The sequence below is a fragment of the Marmota marmota genome, unplaced genomic scaffold (assembly GCF_001458135.2).
Source record: "Marmota marmota marmota unplaced genomic scaffold, marMar, whole genome shotgun sequence".
Lineage (NCBI taxonomy): Eukaryota > Metazoa > Chordata > Mammalia > Rodentia > Sciuridae > Marmota > Marmota marmota.
Genome location: NW_026000026.1, coordinates 43,694,788 through 43,714,787, shown reverse-complemented (window position 1 = coordinate 43,714,787; position 20,000 = coordinate 43,694,788). Strand labels below are relative to the sequence as shown.

The following is a 20,000-nucleotide window of genomic DNA, read 5'->3' as shown; positions in this document are numbered from 1 at the left end:
TGCAACCAATTTGGAAAGTAGTATGGAGATTTCTTGGAAAACTTGGAGTGGAACCACCATTTGACCCAGCTATCTTACTCCTTGGTTTAATACCAAAGGACTTAAAAACAGCATACTTCAGGGATGCAGCCATATCAATATAAATAGCAGCACAATTAGCAATCGCTAAATTGTGGAACCAACCTAGATGCCCTTCAGTAGATGAATGGATAATGAAAATGTGGTATATATACAAATGGAATACTACTCAGCATTAAAAGAGAATAAAATCATGGCATTTGCAGTAAATGGATGGAGTTGGAAAATACTATGCTAAGTGAAGCAAGCAATCACCCAAAACCAAACGCTGAATGTTTTCTCTGATATGTGGATGCTGATCCATAATGGGGATGGGGGGAGCATGAGAGAAACAGAGGAACTGTAACTAGGGCAAATGGGAGGGAGAGAAAAGACAGTGGAAGGAGATGGTTATCATTACCCTAAGTACATGTATGAAGACACAAATGGTGTGACTCTACTTTGTGTACAATCAGAGATATGAAAAATTGTGCTCTATATGGGTACTATGACATGAAATGAATTCTGCTGTCATGTATAACAAATTGGAATAAATAAATAAATTAGAAGAAAATAAGATATATGTAGAACAAATAAAAATGTTTATCATAAAAAAAAGAAACACAGGTCTTAATACTGAGGTTTTCCAGACAATGAAATCAGCGGGGAACTATTTACTAACAAAGAGCAAAAACCACTGAGCAACATGGGATGATTACTGATAAATTAGAGTATCAGATTGATTATTTTATCCAGAATGATTTGTTGAATATCTGCTAAAAACTAGTTCTTTAAACTATGACATATGATAAACCCAAATAGCAGCTCCTCATTCTTGACTTAGCTTTTGAGCTTATATTTTTCAGCAGGAAAAAAAAATCCTGTAAATTTCAAGGACTCTATAGATAACTATTATATGTCATCTGTGACCATTTTGGCAAAGCCATTTCAAAGGATCAGATGAAATTTATTTGCTATATAAAAATAAGATTAAATACTGGAGTGGGGAACAGGTGGACCAAGTAGTAAGTAGACCAAAAATATGAAAAAGTGTATACAGCAGGCTGTAAGTATGTGGTTTCTGTATGTAAATGTTTAATATCCAAGGAATGTGCATGTTCTCTCTACTACAGGCAGAAGATGAACTAAAACAAAAAAATTATCTCTTTACCATTTGAGGCCTTCATAAAATTAAAATTGAAACTGTCTACTTCAAAGTCCATTCTCTAGTTTGCCTTTTGTCTTGCTTTGGGTTCAGAGCATGAACCAAAGTGATGACAGATCAACTCACTCCAGACTCTTTCCTCTAGATGTCTGGAATGGGTTGGAGTCTCAGAATTCTGCCTCTCCTGCAGGCTCATGGATTGGGGGTGGGAGATAAGAATGTAAGAAGGGTAGATAAAGCCTGGTGAGCCAGTGCTCCAGAAGCAGAACTTGATACCAAGATTCAAGTGCAAGTTATTGAGGGGCCAAGTTATTCAGGGACCAAAAGGCAGTAAATCAATCTGTGTTGCTAAGAAAGTTCCTGGGATAGTCACTAGATCTCACTTCTGCAAGGGGACTGTGGAAGACAAGGTAGCTCATGTGCTTCAGTTAGTGTAACCAAAGCACAAGGGGACTGAGCTATTCATCCAACACCAATCTCTCTCTGTCTAAGGGATTTTCCTGACATTTAGAGGCTATATGCTTGCTGGAAGAATGGAATTTGGGGACCCAGAAAATCCCATATTTGCAAAGAGGACTAGAAGTTGAAAGTTGGGGAGGCACATACAATCAGCAAGTACTAAGTGAGTACAGATGGAGAGTATGATCTTTTCAGTGTCAGACACTCTGCCAGGGGCTTTACACCTCTGCTTTCAGGTATCCTACAAAGCAACATGAAAGGTGGGTACTGTATTGGTCTCCAATGATAGATGAGGAAACAGGCTTAGCAAAGCAAAACAACTTGCCCATGGTTACAAGATAATAAGTAGAAAATCCAGGACTGAAACTCAGGTGGATTTCATTGAAAATGTGTGCTTTAAACCATTATGCTTTCTATCCAGCTTTACATCAACCCACCACCAAGCTGCCTGTGGGGAGCAGAAGGGACCTACTTAAGATCTATTGAAACATAATAACTTACTGTCTTTGTGCTAATCCTCTCTGGACACCACTTTTAGCCTTGTGTTGACACTGACAAATTAAGGACATGCTCAGCACTTTTCCAAGAGTAAACAGCAAATTCCACAAGCTGTTCTAATCATTTTTCTCTTCCAGGGTGAAATCCCTTAACTAAACACGTCTGCCCAGAGAGTGAATTGTTGCTGGGACCTTTCTAACTAGATTCTAACTAGACCATTCAGGTCCCTTAAATTTCAAAAAACTCCCTTGGTTAAATTTACTCCTAAGTATTTGATCGAATGGATTATTCTCTTAATTTCATTTTCAGATGGTTCACAGTTTCTGTGTAGAAATGCTGCTGTCTTTTTTTTTTTCAGATTGATTTTGTAACCTGCAACTCTGTTGAATTCATTTATAGTTCTAAATTATTTTTTTAAGTACAGTTTTCAATATATAAGATCATGCCATCAGCAGATAGTTTTACTTCTTCCTTTCTTGGTTTATAGTTAATAATGATGCAGTATGGATCTAAAATTGCTGGGAGTGGATTTTTTTTTTTTTTTTTGCAGTGTTGGGGATTGAACCCAGGGCCTTGAGCATGCTAGTCAAGGGCTCTTGCTGAGCTATATCCAGGCCCCAAAGAACGGAACTTAAATGTTCTCCACACACAGAAATTATGTGTATGTGAGGTGATAGATATATTATTCAGCTTGATTTGGTTATTCCACGATGTATACATGTATCAGAACATCACATTGTATCCCATAAATGCATACAATTATTATTCATTAATTAAAAATCCCAGCAGCAGGCAGCACCCTGCCTTAAACCTTGGACTTGATGGAAATGCCGGTTGCAGAGAGGCCTTCATGGTACCCTGTCCTATTGCTCACAAGGATGGCAGCTACATTTGAATGGATCTGGCTCTGGTCCCATGACAAGAGGTGCTTGGAAGCACAGGTAAGCTGCCTTTTGTAGGCTGTGGGGGGCAGGGTAAAGATGAGGACCAGAAAACCTAACATTTATTGGGTATCTACCACATGCTCCACTTTACAGATAGGTAAACTAAGGTCAGAAGATGGTCTGGAACTTGTTTCAAAGGTCTGGAACTTGTTTCAAAGCACTGAGCTTGTTGCAATATACAAGTTTTCTAACTCCTACTCTTAAGTGTCCTTTCTCTTTCCCCAGCCTGTTATACCCTGTCCTTGTTTCTAGTGGCCTGGTACTGCCTTCTATGCATCTGCTTGTTGGAATGGCCAAGCATAGGTCATTTATTTAGAGGACTAAGTAAAGGAGCAGAAACTTTGCTGGCAAGTCTTCTTACTGGCCATCTCTGGTTGTTGATTTCCAGTGGACACCATAATTTAAATGAGGCAAGGTGCTGGATTAGCATTCATCTCTAGCTCGCTCTCTCTCTCTCTCTCTCTCTCTCTCTGTGTGTGTGTGTGTGTGTGTATGTGTGTGTATGTGTGTGTGTATGTCTGTATGTATTGCTGGAGATCAAACCCAGGGTCTTGTGTGTGTTAGACAAGTGCTCTACCACTAAACTACCTCCCTAAGTCCCATCCCCAGGCCTTCTAAGAAGAGTAACCCCTAACTGCATGTGGCTATATAAACTTATACTAATTAGAACAAAATAAAACAAAAACCCAGTTCCTCAGTCATACTAGCCACACTTCAAAGGGTCAACAGCCATCTCTGGTCAGTGACTACTGAATTAGAAAGCACAGATATAGAACAATTCTATCTTCACAAAAGGTTCTGTTGGATAGTGATAATCTGTGTAAGGGGAGATTTGAGTCCCAAAGTCCAAAGACTAAAGGATGGCCTTGGCAAGACAAGAATAGCCCCCGGGGATGAGGTGGGATGTGGTTTTTTGATATAGGAGGTTCCTGCAGAGGCTAAAGCTGGGGACAGGTCTTCTCCACCTCCTATTGGAATCCTGGCCTGTCTGCCCCCTAGAACTAACTACTACATCAACTAATTCATTTTCTGGCTCTTCACAAAAGCAGTCTGGGCCCAATGGATCACCTCTAGTGAAACCATATCCTCCAGATATTAAAATTAAATAGGAGAAATAACTGCAAATGTCATCTGATTGTTGAGGTCCCCTCCAAAGCAAAGCTCCCCATCTCCACCACCAGGACTGAAAGGGGAAACATAGTTTGAGTAAAGAATCCCCTCCAGTCACCTGGGATATGGGTTCACCTAGCCTCCAGCATCTTCAAAAACACATCCCAGTTAGTCTCCATTTTTGCTGTGGGTGGGAAAGGTTGGACTGTGGAGCTGAGACTCTCCCTTTCAGAGCTGCTTCACCCTTCAGGCTCTTCTGAGGCAGCTGTGTGACTCAGTCTTTTCGACAGGTTAAGACCTGATTCAGGGAGGCCAACTCATGTGGGCAGGTGACCAAGGCCAGGCAAACATGAATATGAGCTGGGCCAGTGTAAGAATTCTGTGAAAGAAGAAAGAGAACAATGCAGGTAGGTAGTGAGCATGCAGGGCAGGTGTACAGAAGACTGCACCAGGGACAGCCATGGCCAGAACAGGAGCAGAACCATTGTGCTTCTTCAGAGAGGACAAAGATGGTGCACAGAAGGGAGGCAGGCCAGCTAAGCCTCCTATTAAATAAAACTGAAGGAACAGGGAACAGATCTGTAAACCAGAGGGAGGATACTATTTAAATAGCCTCCCCCATTCCTTCATTCCGGGATCACATTTCATTGCTTTTATCCCAGGGGCTTCCTCCAGTGCCAAAAGGTTTTCTCTGCAGTTCTGGGAAGCAGGAAGGTCATAATGGAATCCCAAGACAGAAATCAGTTAATTCTTAAACTTAAAAGCTAATATGAGAATAAGAGAGAGAATTTAGATGTAAGAACATAAAATGAGTTTCCCCAATTCCCAGATCAGATAAACTCCTTGGGAGGGGGAACAAGAAAGAACCATGGGTAGGAGTTGTGGGGAGCCAAGGGAGACCACCAACTTGGGATCAACTCCTGGACATCATGACATGGGGTGGGCTAAAAGGTCTCAATGGTCTTCCTTACCATTTTTGGAGGAAAATGGCCAAATTCCTGGCTTTGTGCCCAGTATAGGAATCTTGCCTGAACTTCCAGAATGTTCCACCTTATATGGAGCCTACCTCCTTTATTGCATGAAAGCCCCTAATGGGCATTGGACACTGGAGTGGGTGAAACTGGAGATGTGGAGAGGGGTTAACACTGAACGTGTTAAGAATGTGTTAAGGCAGAGGGCCAGACAGCAACTACCCAAACAGCTCAGTGGAAGAAAAATTCTGTTCTGCATAAAATCCCAAGTATCCTGTGAGATTTTTTTTTTTTTTTTGGAGCACAGCTAAGCTTTAGAACATAAAGATGCACACAGAACATTCTCACTGATATTTCTTTTCTTTTTCTTTTCTTGGTGGTGCTAAGGATCAAACCCAGGGTCACGCATACAGTAGGCAAGTGCTCTACCACTCAGTGGCACCCCAAGCCCTCTCATTCATATTTCTTTCCTGGGCACAACCCTTAACATGTATGCATTGCTGCACTAGTTAGCATCCTGTCTCTTAAATAGACTCATTTAACAAGACTTTGTCTAATAAAGTCTATAAAATCATCTTCAGATGCGTGATACTTTATACCACTGTACACACAAGTGCCTAGAAATACCTGCCTGCTAGAATAGAGGACTTACATTAAAAGGGGTGGGGGGAAGGCTCAGACTCAGGAAGAACACTTTTAAAAGTCGATAAGGTGCATAGAAAATATTTATCCCTGCTGTGGAGTTTGATCTATTAAAGATAGAAAATTGTCCATACTCAACTTGAGAAAGAATTTCAAACATTAATTATCTAAAGCAGCTTTTACTAGAAGGGAAAATGTGTAGCTTGGCCGATAACTTCAAAGATCTAGCTATCATCTATGATATGGAGGATAATTATAAAAATTTTGCAAGATATTTATAAAATAAAACATAGTTTTAAATAAAAATTATTCAGAGGCTTCTTCCTCTGTTTGAGGAAGGCTCAATGAGTTTATGAAGGGGGCAAATTTCCTTACAGACAGGAAGGAAGTCCTACTTTTAATGTCTCAATGTTATGAAAGATGGGATATAAAGCAAATGCTAGGACAAGTATGTTTTCTTAGGGCTATTCGTTGTTGATAAAATTGTAAAGATCATGGATTTCCCCACTTGTGAGGAATCCATAAGTCCATAAATGAAGAACAGTTGGAAGGAAGAAATATTTTTTCTTTTTTTTTTTTAAGTGCAATCTCAGGGCTTAGGGATTCTTAAATCCACGAAAGCAGAAAGATTCAAGAGGAAATGAAAGCTATAGTGTTCGGCAAGTTGAGCCAGAAATGGCTGTTTTGAGTTTCATAAATCACACACAAAGAGAGAATTATTTACATGGAAGGAAAAATGGAAGTGAACTCGCAAATTTGTGATTTAAAAGACTGTTCTGTGGTCCTTCAGAGCCATCCAGTCTCAACTGAAGTTAAAGGACATAGGCCTTACTCGAAAAGCAAACTCTTGGGCCCAAACAGAATGGGGAGTTTGAGTTTCTGTGCAAGTGCTAACTTTGGTCAGGTTTTATAGGAGAACTGGAAAGCACCTAGCACTCTCTTGAGCCCAGTGATTACAGCCAGTTAACCCCATGAAAAGACAGCCCAGTGGCTCTTCTCTGGGGCAGCCTGGAATAATAGGACAAGCCTGCGGGGACCATCTGGCAGAAGGTCATCTCTCTCAAACCTGGATGAAGTAACTTGCTCTACAGGGGTCTAGAGAACACCGGATGATGTTGATCCCCTATATTCATTTCTCGAAGGACCCTCATCAGACCTGGATATTCCTCAGGGTTCTAAGCATCTGGAAACCCCTATCCAAATTGTCCAGTCTTTTCTATGGCTTTTTGCAACTGACAGGGAGGAAGACCACTCTGGTCACCTCTGTATATAGCTGACCTTATTCAATCCTATCCTGAGGCAAGAAGGTATGCCTGAGGACTGGTCAGATCAGTAATCTGCTTCCTACCACTTCCAATGCAGCAGCTAATTCACCTCGTGGTGTTTCACATGTGAGGTTCTACCATTCTCCACCCTCTTGCTTTCTCATCCACCATCCACATCCTTGGTTCTGCTCCCTCTAGGCCCCCTGAAGTCTCAAATCTCTATATCCTCAAAAACAGAATTCCCATTCTCCCTTCTGCCTGGAATCCTCTCTCTTCAGTGTTCTTTGGAATCTGCCTGCTCACCCTTTAAGAATAGTGAGCAGGCAGATCCTGGGTACCTTCTGTAAGCTCCTGCAGTATAGACCATGGCCAGCACTTGATACATGGTAGGTCCTGACCATAAGGGGTTTTCTTCAGAAGACACTGGATTCCTAAAGGGTGAGGCTGTGCGGCTGTCTTAGCTATTTAAAAGGGCTCATCCCAGCACTACCATACTGCAGGGGATCAGGAAGCGCTTTGTAGATGTGCACGTTCAGGAAGTCTGTATTTAGCTTCTGGCAGTTTTGACTCATGCATTCATCTGTTTCCTGCTGGCCACTGAAATGCCAACTGTTTGCCCTTGCAGCAATCCTTGTTAACTCCGATGATATTCATGTAACAATTCCTGAGCATCCTAAATAACCAAGGTAGATGAAAGGGATAAAAAGAATCATTCATTCCTGCAACAAACAAATAATAACTGCAACTTTTGTTGTTCAATGTGACAAATACAGTATAAAGGGCCTTCTCTTGTGAGGCTTATGTCTAGGGTTGGGTGGAGTGGATATCCCCGTAAAGTGGGCTGGATAATGTTAGAGGTGGTCCATCATCTTGGGGATGCATCAGTAGGTCCACCTTAACATTTACTTCTGTCATGTAGAAGAGGAATTCTCTGTTCTGCCCTGCACCTCATACATGTATGTGGAACCCCAGGCAGCAAGTTCGAGGTTGCTTCACTTGGGTCTCTTGCCTTAAAATGGTGGATCTTGGGAGGAGGCCTGCAAAGACCTTGGCAACAGGTGTTCAGATTGTCTGGGTAGAGAATTCTAGGGTTTTGTGCACTTGGAATGGGGTTTTGAAGGGATAGGCACCAACGCTGGCCCATAAAGTCCTTGAACTGTGGATGCTAAAGTGCAGGGACTGGCATGGGGGCTAATAACATCATTAAATATCAAGGATGACAAAATCCTTTGTAGGCTGATGTCCACTCTTGTAAGGATGCATCTAAGGGCAATATTTCCCACGACTGCACATTTCTGCTTTCATGCCAGTCTAGAAATGCACTCCCCCAAAAGACAGTAGAGGCCTTACTGGGTATTCTGGGCTCATGAAGAGCAAAGGAAAAATTTACCCTTGACCTTTAGTTGGGGAGGTGGAGGTGGAGAAAGGGCACTGCCAGCTGCAAGCAATAGCCCCACTTTGGGCTGAGAATGGAAATCTCATGTCTCAGATGTTGAGGTGGCAGGGTGCTAATGGCTACTGGAAAATTCTGATCCTACTTAGCGCCTGGGCCTTCTCAGGCTCATGACAGGAGAGCCTCTGTGGTGCCAAAGCTGGCATCTGTATTAATTGCTTGATGCACAAGACTCTCTGGAAGGGCAGGGAGGGCTGGGAGGGCTCCAAATTTCTTATTCATTTGGTATTTTTAGAGGACACACTTGTTAAAAGGAGACATGCCTTCCTCCCTGCTCTAGGTGCAGTGGGGATGGGGAAAGAGTTGAAGTGTTTATTGCTTCCATCAAGAAAGGAATTAGGTTCAGGGTGGCTCATGGATCCAGACCTCTCTTGTCAGAAGTCACACACAAAGCATATACAGTAGAAGTGGGCTTCGAACCCATGTCTAACCTGACTCCAGAGCCCAGGGTATGCTACCAACCATCTCCCCGTGTGTATTGAAAACTAAGTTCTCTGTCCTCTCCTTTGGGTCATGGTCGTCTGGGAGTGCAATGAGTATGACAGAAACGATGCCATGTCAAATTTGACTTCCAAAGTCAAATCACAAAAGGCCACAAAGTAACCTCTTCTCTCTGAGCTGCCAGCTGACACATGGAAGTCTGACTCCCAGTGCCTGCCATGCTGGAGAAGTCACATGAAGGAAGTTCTGGTGCATGGTCCCAGATGAGCCAGTCCTTTAGCCAGTCCTAGACTAGGCACCAGACATGGCAGCGGAGAAGTCCTCTTGGAAGGGAATCCCCTAGAACCAGTGGCTCCAGCCCCATCCAAGGCCCCAGATTACACTGAGCAGCATTCTCTTCATGCCCTTTCGGAATGATTGACACAAAGAACTCACAAACAAAACAAAATAGTGACTGGATGTGTCACTAAATTGGGGGAATTTATTTCATAGCAGGAATAACAAGAATGGAATTAAGAGCATTGCAAGAGAGACTGAACACCATAGAAATGGAAAACAATCACGCATCTAGACCTGACTTTGGTTGGAGCTTTCTGGTTCTGCAGCCACTCCTTAGACAAATCTTCACATGCACGTGCGCGTGCGCACACACACACACACACACACACACACACACAAATCCTGCCCAAACTCTCCAAATGAGGACAAGGTAATGAAAGCCCTTAGATCCAGTAGGTCTGTTGAGAAAGATGCTGAAATAATGATAAACATACAAGTCCAGAAGGGAAAAACAAGTTATTTTTGATCACCTACTATTTTCCAGATGCTATTCTAGTTATAATCATGTTTAATTCACGAATTTAGCAAATTTTTTATCCCCACTATGTGTCAACAATGGGTGTGGGAATGAGACCAAGTACAAAACAAAGTCTCTCTTCTCATAGTGCTTATATGTGAGATCAACAAACAATAAGCAAATAACTATTTAATGGCTGGTCACATGGAGAAAAATAAGGCATGGTAAGTAGAAATACTGAGGTACATTAGACAGGCTGGTTAGGAAAGGGGTCCCCAGGAGGATGGTGTGTGAGCAGAGAGAGAATCAAGCCAACATGGGAGAGCAAGTCTGTTTGACTTCAGAATCCACACTTGGGCACTAACCTGAAGGAATAAATATAGACAGGTGTCTTTCAGCATATAAACCTGTGATCTTTGAAAGATGTTGCATTTAGACATGGCTCAGTACAGGACTCAGAGGCCTCCCACCAGGAGGGAGGGAGACTCCTGTATAGGCACCTCAGCTGCCCACCTACCTCCTGCCCTCCGAACCCTCAGGCAGAGGCACAAGATGGGTACTTACACAGAGCACATGGAGGACCACCGCTCCTTGTCTTCTATCCTCATTGGTGAAGATGTCATTGGGGAATTCATGCAGGGCTAAAGAAGAGAGAGAAAAACCCAGCTCAGTACAAATGCCAACATTTTCAGTGCTGGAGGGTTGGAACATTGTTACCAACTCTGGTTTTAGAGTCCAAGTGTTAATATGGGATTCATGATCTTGAATGAGAAAAAGCTTTGCATCTTTAATTTACAAAACTTTATAGAATTCAGTGTTTTCTTCAAATAAGAAGAGGAGTAACAAACCACAGTAGCATTAGAAAAACCTGAGGCCTGAATCCTAGTAGAAATTTTCATATTGCCATTGTTCCTTGGTATTCATATAGGACCTCAGGGGGATAACAAAATCTGTGCATCCTTAAGTCCTTTATATAAAATGGCATAATATTTGCCTAGAACCTGCACACATTCTCTCATATACTAAATCATACCTAATACATTGTAAATGCTATGCAAATAGTTGCCACACTGTGTTGTTTATGGAATAATGACAAGGAACAAAAGTCTGTACATGTTCAATACAACATACAATTTGAAAAATATATTTTCAATGATTGGTTGAATCCATGGATGTAGAACCCATGGATATGGAGGGCCAACTGTATTATTTATTATATCCATGTGGCTCTTGCTCATCATTTCAGTGCTATGGTGGTCTGTAGATGACCACTTATGACTTAAAGTTTAACAAGGAAGCATGTGAACTACTGTCTTGCAAATTTGTTTTCTAATATTTTGACAATTTCATCTCAACATGATCAGGTTCCATTTGTAACTGTACGTACTTTATTACATGCAATAAAAAACATTTTTTTTTTCTGAGAAGGGCTTGTAGGCTTCACTGAGTGACCAAAGGGGTCTGTGGCATGGGCAGGTTAAAGGCCCTGTTCTAAGTTATCCATTTTCCTCTGTTCCTTTTCTCCTTGCCATGGCTTAAGACTGTGGGCTGTGACTATTAAAACTCCCAGCCTGCTCTGTCAGTCTGCTCCTCTTTCAGACTCGACCCATATTGGCCATGGAACTGGGATATCCACCACAGGGTTGGCCAGGCCCCTCCTTGCTCCCAAACCTCCTGTACCGTGGCATCTAAGCCTGAGTATGTGAACTGGTGGCTCCAAGTGGGTTCTAACCATTTCCCACTAGAGATTTCTTCCCCCTCTTCTTCATGCTTTGCATGTGTCCATTCATTAACTACTCACTGAGCATTTACTGTGCTTGTTGTTCAAGCTGGGCAGTGAGCACTGGGTTGTTCTCATATCTCACCAGATAGGATCATATGCCATTCCCTGAATATACCTTGTACTTTCTTCTTTCTGTATCTTTATTTGTCTATTGATACACACAAGCATCAGCCCTCACTCCTAACTGTGCTCCCTGTCATAAAATCAATCAACCTTCATGGCCAAGTTCTCACATCACCACTCCTTTATGAAACTTCCTGTCATCCCTCCAATAGGAAGCTGTTGATCCCTCTCTGGATGATGTGTCAGGCCAGGTGCTTGCAAGAAGCAGCACAGGCCACACCCTGACTTCAGCCCCACCTTCAGCAAACACCCCCAGCCAATGGAAGTAATCTTTCTTTCAGAGCTCAGTGACGGACGTCCTTGGTCTTTCTCTAGCAAGTACTCAAAGAAACCATCACCAGTGTACAGGGAAGATGTATAAGATGACTTTGACTCCACAGTGCATTGTGAATGAAGGAGATGATAAACCAGGGAGGGAGAAATGTCAAAAGCAGTGGTGCTGAAGGGTGTGTAGATGACTACGGGCCCCCAAATCTGCTGGGGACCCCAGAAGATTACAGACCACATGCCACAGGATTGTGGCTCATTGGCCAGAGGTTTGTCTGAGACCAAAGCCATTGGATACTCTCTGAAAAGGATCTTCTTTATTTATAGAGCAGTGCTGGAGTAAGAGGCATCATGTGGTCTTGGGTCTGAGACACAAGGTATTTGGGGCAGAGTGAACTCCTAGATCAAGATCATCTAATGTACAGCAAGGAGACTGGAAATAAGAATACTGATTTTGTACTTGAAATTTGCCAAGAAGGATATATCTTAAATCTTTTCAACACTCTCTCCTCTTTCTCTCTCTTTCACACACACAACAAGTATGTAGAAGTGATGGATATGTTAATTATCTTGGAATATAGTGATCATTTCATAATTTACAGCCCCCAAATTACGATGGTTTATAATTTTTCAGTTTTACAATGGTGCAAAAGCTTTATCTATCCAGTAGAAATCATACTTTGACTTTTGAATTTTGATCTTTTCCCAGACTAGTGATATACAGTACAATGCTCTCTGGCGATATCTAACTGAGGGTTAATATCAGTATTCCCAGCATATTTAAGGTAGGCTAGTGTAAGCTATGATGCTTGGTAGATTAGGTATATAAAGCATAAAGCATAGTTTCAATTAAGAATATTTTCAGGGTTTGATGAGTTTTTGGAATGTGACTCCATTGTAAATTCAAGAGCATCTGTATATCGAAAGACCATAAACATGTATACTTTTCATCATCAATGTTAACTCAATAAGGCCATTTTAACAAAAAGCAAGGCTCACCTGTGTCTAGTTAATCACACTAGCTAGTTTTGTCTGATATTTGAGATGTTGAAAGGGGGAGGATAAGGAACAAGAGGCATGCTGTGATCACCCCAAGTTTTCCTAAGTGAAAGCTGTTCTAAATATATGCTGTACAGAATTCTCCAGGTCAATGAATAGGGAAAATGAGAAGAAGCCTGGAGGATTTCACCTTAGCAACTGCACACAACTACATCTGAAAATGACTATAAGGGGATGAAGGTCCACAGAAAAAGTTGGAAAGTTCATGTGCAAGGATCCCAGACATGTTATTGCAATGTCCAAGTCTAATCTCTTTTCTCTGCAGGTCTACTGCTCTGGCCCCTTGCCAGGTTGGGCAGAGCTGGAGAAAGCTCTCCAGCCCTACCTGAGGAGGAAGCCCTTTAGTTCCTAAAACCTCCCTGCTCATGATGGTGTCCACAAGGGGCTTCTTTGGAGCCTTTTAGTCATCCTTCTTTCCCCCCTTCTTCCTCTCTGTCTACTCACAGAATCTCTTACATTCTTGAGATGCCATCAAGCTTTATCCTTTAACTTTCACTTTGAACTCTCTTTAGGTAAATGAGTTTTAGCACCAATAACCACCTGGTAGTTCCCACATTTCCTCTCCCTCTCCCAAAAGTCCAAACTGGATCATAAACTTTGAGAAATGTTCTTTTATTCCCATTTTTCAAACTCAGTAAACTAGAAGAGGAAAAGCCCTTTCAGAGCAGCTATGTTCCACTCCTTTGGGACTGGTGCCTCCAATCCAGACTTTTCCAGTAAGGCGACTGGCTTCCATGCTTCCTGGCTTTGCCTAGAGTTTGCATCCCAATTTTTGGTCCTGAAGATGTGACACCCAATGTCCACAATTTTGCAACTTTTTCCTGAGGCTTTTTATATAAATTCTCAGTAATATCGGGAGCCAAGTTTAAGCCTAGGTTGGCTGGTGATGAACCTAACATGTTTGAGAAAATGACCCTGGGCAGGGAAGCCATCGGACTGATATCAAAACTAGGCAAAAATGACAACAGTGCACATTTATTGAGCACCTGCTTCTGGAAGGCACTGAGTCTTGTACTGTGCCTCCACTATCCGTTTCCACCCCCACAGAATGCTGTTATTCCCATTTTTCACATGAGGATTTCAAAAGACAAGAAGATTATGTAGCACACTTGAAGTTCCATAGCTAGAAGCCTGCAGAGCAGGGCCAGAAAATTCAGGGCAGTGACTGCCCCTAACGTTGTCATCCCATCCCCTTGCACCAACTTGTAATCACACTCTACCCAGAGACCTCTTCTTTTTCATGACTTTCTCCAAAAAGAGGATCTGAGCTGATCTAAATTCTGCTGCCACACCACCAGAGAGAAACAGATAGGCTGATTTTTCTTTGCATTTCTCAGTTGTCATTGCCATAGGATTTTTTCAGCATTGGCTCGTTCCAGGGTTCAGATGTAACCACTCTTATTGTCTTCCCACCCTGCGAGCTGGAGATGGATAATAGGATACCAAGTTAATTTATTGATCACAATTGCTATCACATAGATAAAAAGCCAGTTGTCTTCCCTGGGAGAGTGCCAACCCAACAAATAACATATGAGAACTGCCTAGGTGAGGTCCCTAACCATTTGGGGAATTGAGAAGGATATAGAGGTGAGGATTGAGGTATGTTTTGTCACAAATATGTGGCAGCCAGCGATTGCTCAACTTCCTGCCTAGTTGGCTTCCTACTTGAGGAGTAAAGTAGCTTTAAGAAATAACGGTCCAAGGGCAGTACATGAAGAGAGCTAAGTCAACACATGAGCATTGACCAATGCTATGAGACAGGAGGCGGAAGGCATGAGCCTGCAGCCACAGTGTGTCCACACAATCAATAGCTCCATCCTCCCTCCTCACTGCCACCTCATCCATGCAGTAACCCAGGCAGTGTAGTGGTTCTACCCAGAGATCCATGTCAGGAAATAAGAAAGCTGGTTTTGAATCCAGGCATTTTGATTTGAAATCCCCTTGATACTCCACAAACAACAAGCAGATTAAATAAAAGTTGACTGAAGACATGGATTCCATTGGCTTTGCCTTTTTGTAGGAGAAGGGCCTTGCCAGAGATCTCTATGCCCAGCCAACACATGGGTAACCTTGGGACTCTTAGGCAAGACCAGGATGCACTTGGAGGGGGCAGGACCCAAACGACCTAATGCTGGCTCTGAAATGTCTGCTGAAGAGCCATCCAAGGTCCTGTCCAAGCAGGAGGGAGATGAGACCACAGAAATGTAATCAGGATCCTCCTTAATATCCTTGATATTCAGGAACCCTCCTTTCTCTCTATTCCAGGAATTAAGCATCTTGGTAGGAACCTGTTCTTATTGTGCCTTCTAGATCTTGATCTGATCCATCACTAGGTGAGTGCTACTGGCCCTGGTGAAAGACACCTTCCCATAGCAGAAGGTGATGTCTGGTCATGAGAAAATGTATAAAAGTTCTCTATGAGGTGATGCCAGCCACTGCCTGGGTGCAGCTCACACCAGAGACTATTAGTGGAGCAGTTGGCACTATGTGGCTTCCTTGCAAATTTTATGTGGTTGGTCCATGGCTGAGATAAAGGTAGGGAATGTGCAGTGGAGAAAGGCAGAGAAGAGCTAAAGCAATCATCTTGAAGCAATCACTCTGCTTCACGAATGACAAGAATTCTTATTTGATAGTTAACAACAAGGTAGAAAGAATGACCAGGTTAAATATTCCCCTGGAAAGCTTCACCTGATATAGATCATACGTACCCTGACTGCTTTCTCATCATAGCCCCCTCTAAGCAAGTATACATCAGGATGATGATGAAACTGTAACAATAGGTTCAAAGTACTTGCATGCAACTTGCAAAGAATACAGTCCTCTCTCATTCCAGGTTTGACTTTTGTGCCCTCAATTGGGAATATGCAGATGTACAGCTCAATCCTATCACTTCCCACAAGTAGGGCCTTTGGTGACATGTCACTGAATCTCTCTGGGCCTCAAATTATCCACTGACAATCTGCTCTCTGGGCCTCAAATTATCCACTGACCATCCTCCTCACTGCTCCAAGTAGTACTACATGGGATGATGTAGTATACACAACAAGCACCTAATAAGTGTGGGATGAAGAACTCTGAAGATAGCAACCCCTGGGGTGTAGGGATGGAGTAAGTCAGTTTTGTCCAGCTGGCTCCATGGTTCAGGAAAAAGCTGATAGCAGCAGCTAAGATTGCTTTTAAGAGACCAGGCAAACTCTGGGGTACAGATGACACACTTTGGTACCTTGCACATGCACATGGGAAATGATGTATTTAAAGTAGCCGCAGCTATCTGAAAGGCATATATGAAGACAGGGTGGCACACTGGATTGGAAGGCTCTGCCAGTGCTTCTTGGACTTGGTTCCTTCATCTACAAAATAGGAGGCTAAACAGTGTGGGGCCTCCAGTGTCTCCTGCAGAGCTAATGGCTGGTAGTGATGTCACCCTGCTTAAGTGTGTTTCCTCATCTCTTAGAACTGGAATAAGAGTGTTCACTGACATTTCCTTTGGGTTGTATTTTGTATAAGACCTGCAGTGGGGAATAAGAGCCCTGTCCAGATGACCCCCAATACCATGCAGAGCCCCATTTCCAACTGTAGATGGGTGTGTCGATGTCATTCTTGTGAAGTTGTTATGAAGTTTGTAGACAAGGTATGTGAAATACCTACCATTCATGTTTCCTGGAGTTACCTGTCATTATTCCTAATTATAACAATAACAAAATCCTGATCTGGCACATTCCTCTCTGGTCTTGGTGTTGAAATCCACCGATTGCCAATTTTTGTCTGGCTTGCATTGGTATCTTTTTCCACAGGATGGTGTTTAGTCCATAGGAGTTGTGTGAATATATCCCATTGGAACCACACAGCCTATGTGGCATGCTGGGAATGGTTACGTATGCAGGGAAAATGGAGCAGCCTTGTTCAGCTGAGATTTCCCCCAAATACCTTCAAAGTCTGCAAAGTCTCTTTCTGTTCCTCTTTTTCTCCTCTCCAATTTCCTTCCAGTATATCCTGCCAAACCTGGGGGCCAGCAACAGCATCAGTGCTGTTCCCATGGAAACCACAAAGCCCTGAATGGAGTGAATCCCCCTTTCCAAGGCAACAGCAATCAGTGTCCTTGCTTCCCTTCTGTCTCCTGGCTGTGTTCATGAGGCCTGAGTTTGAAGAGTCTAAACAGAGGTTTGCAGAGAGGTGAAAAGTGTTCATGTCATGTTAGACATATTAATCACATATTGATCAAGGAGCAGCCCAGGGTAGGGATGAACACATCCGAAAGAGACTAGATCCTTCAACATGTCTAAGCAGAAGGGATCCAGGATGCTGCAGCCATCACAACATCAGGCCCTCATCTCAGCATCTTTCTTAGGGAAAAATACCTAATACAACTTGATGGACTGATCTTCTAAGATTGCTCCCAAAAGTGGGGGTCTTAACGTTGTCCGACTCTTCCCTGCAGCAATGGGTTACTTTACCCTATTGTTTGAGACACTTTCATTTGTCAGTGCTCCAACCACCCCACCCCTCCTCACCCCTGTAAAACCTGCTGCTCCTACTTTCCCTGGCTGGAACATTCTGAACTCTGCCAGGTATCTTATTTACCTGGTCTCCCACAGAGCCTTCTCTGACTCTATTTGTGCCCCTGTTGTACTGTGCAAGTGCCCATCAAATGATTTCACAATCACATTGCTTACCCATATGTATTTTAGATCCAGGGACACTATGAGCTCCTGAGGACAGGAACACTGTCATTTCTTTCTCTATTGCCAGCATCTACCAGGCAGGGATCCATGAAAGTGACATAAATGTCAAGCGAATACAAATGTAAATGAACACAGAGGGCCTTTTTTTCAAGAGGTGGTTTTTGTATAAACACAAGACAAAATTAGCTGATAAATGATGCTGGGAGGCTCATTTCAGTAAAACTTCCTATAACGATCCCAACTCCAGTGTCCATTAGCATTGCTCACAAATATCCCATTTATTTTTGTTCCAGAGACTTGGAAGAAATACTTTCTACAACTCATCAAAGGTTAGGTGGGACCATGAAGCTAATTTTGTTAGTGAAATGCGACCAAAATGAAATGGATCACATCTGGCTTTGAAAGCTAGTGTCTATATCACATATCATTAATATGTTAGACATATTAATCACATATTGATCAAGGAGCAGCCCAGGGTAGGGATGAACACATCCGAAAGAGACTAGATCCTTCAACATGTCTAAGCAGAAGGGAAGCAGGATGCTGTAGCCATCACAACATCAGGCCCTTATCTCAGCATCTTGTATTTTATTGTCTCAATATTCTTGAAACATAAATCAGGAGGAATCTCCTATCAGCCTGGGACCTTGAGTGACATAGCAGAATCCTCACTCCCTTGATACATTTTATACATGCAGCATGAATAAAATGCATCATTTTATTCTTTGCAGCCACTGAGATTTGGGGGCTGTTTGTTACACAGCATATCCTAGCCTGTACTGTGTAATGGTATAATGTGGTCCTTGGCATCCCTACAGCCTTTGGCACATTAGAACTTGCCTTGTACCAAATTTTGGTTGTTTCTGCCTCTCCACTAGACAGAGGGAGGGGGATTAAGGTTATAGGATGTTTATTCTTCCCCGTCTTCCCAGTGCCTAGCAAAATGTGCATTTCAGAAATTAACAGATTTTTCATCACTGAGATCCCTTTAGGAATATTAGCCATAAAAAACTTGTGTAAAAGCATATATAGGTTGAGCAATCCTTATTCAAAGTGTTTAGATCAGAAAAGTTTCAGATTTTGGATTATTTTTGGACTTTGGCAAGTTTGCCTCCACATAATGAGATATTTTAGGATTGGGATCCAAGTCTAAACATAAAGTTAATTTATGTTTCATGTGTACCTTAGACACATAGCCTGAATGTAATTTCATCCAGCATTTGAAATAATTTTGTGCATGAAGCAAAGTTACATAGTATGGAGATTTCCACTTGTGGTGTCATAACAGCATTTAGAAAGTTTCAGATTTAGGAACATTTCTGATTTTGGATTACGGATGTTCAACCTGCATATGCCCAATTTAATTGGTTAGTTTCTGGAACTGTTTTAGAGACATCCCTGCGTATTCTTACACTCAGAGAGGTTAAGCAAGCCTTTGTAATGCAAGAAAGAGAGAATTAGGCAAAGGGATGCTGGGGTTCCAGGGAACTGCTGCTCTGAGATATTTTTATTTTTGTTTTTCATGTGTGGTTACAGGGATTGAACCCAGGGGGTGTTCAGCTATATCTCTATACTTTTTATTTTTTTTATTTTGAAACAGGGTCTCACTAAGTTGCCTAGACTGTTCTCCAACTTATAATCCTCCTGCCTCAGCCTCCTGAGTCACTGGGATTGCAGGCATGTGCTACTATACCTGACTGAGATCATCTTTTGCATTTGTATCTGGTTCTAAGGATCATGTCTTAATTATTTTTAAAAAATTATAAATAAATCAATACAGTGCCAAAATTATACATATTTAATCAGTCCTTACCATTGCTGGTTACCACACTCAACCTAGTATGGAAAGACAAAGAATGCATAGTCCTTGTCATTGAGGAATTAACAGTTGGAGGAAAGTTAAATTGGGGGCAACTCTGTAAAAATCATTCCAGTAATTTCAGTACCCTGAATTTAAGGGCAGAACAAACTTTTATCAAGAATGCAACTACATATTTCTGACTTCTTCATTGCTTCAACTTGATGAAAAATTACTACCCCCAATTTACAAATAAGTAATCTGAGACCCAAAGAAGTTAAATAACTAACCCAAGTCCACAAAGATGTTAATGGAGGAGATCAAGGTGGGATTTGACTTTTTAGTATATTTATTTCACTATACAAAAAGGTCAAACTGACCATTTTTCTTTGACTTTTAGCATAAGTTCTTCCCTTCAAAAAACAGACAAGTTTCAAATTCAAGTAGACTGATGAATGAGTGGAAGCAAGATCATGAAAAGCATCTC

At 42.1% G+C, this 20,000-nt stretch overlaps 1 protein-coding gene across 1 annotated transcript in view; it reads right to left on the bottom strand.

The window, feature by feature from the left end:
- The window catches only part of Slc24a3 (solute carrier family 24 member 3), a 530,728-nt gene that overhangs the window by 211,428 nt on the left and 299,300 nt on the right, over positions 1-20,000 (bottom strand). Inside the window, exon 3 of the mRNA XM_048811364.1 lies at positions 10,366-10,442. Within this exon, the coding sequence (XP_048667321.1) occupies positions 10,366-10,442 (77 nt within the window). The remainder of the gene's footprint in view (positions 1-10,365; positions 10,443-20,000) is intronic.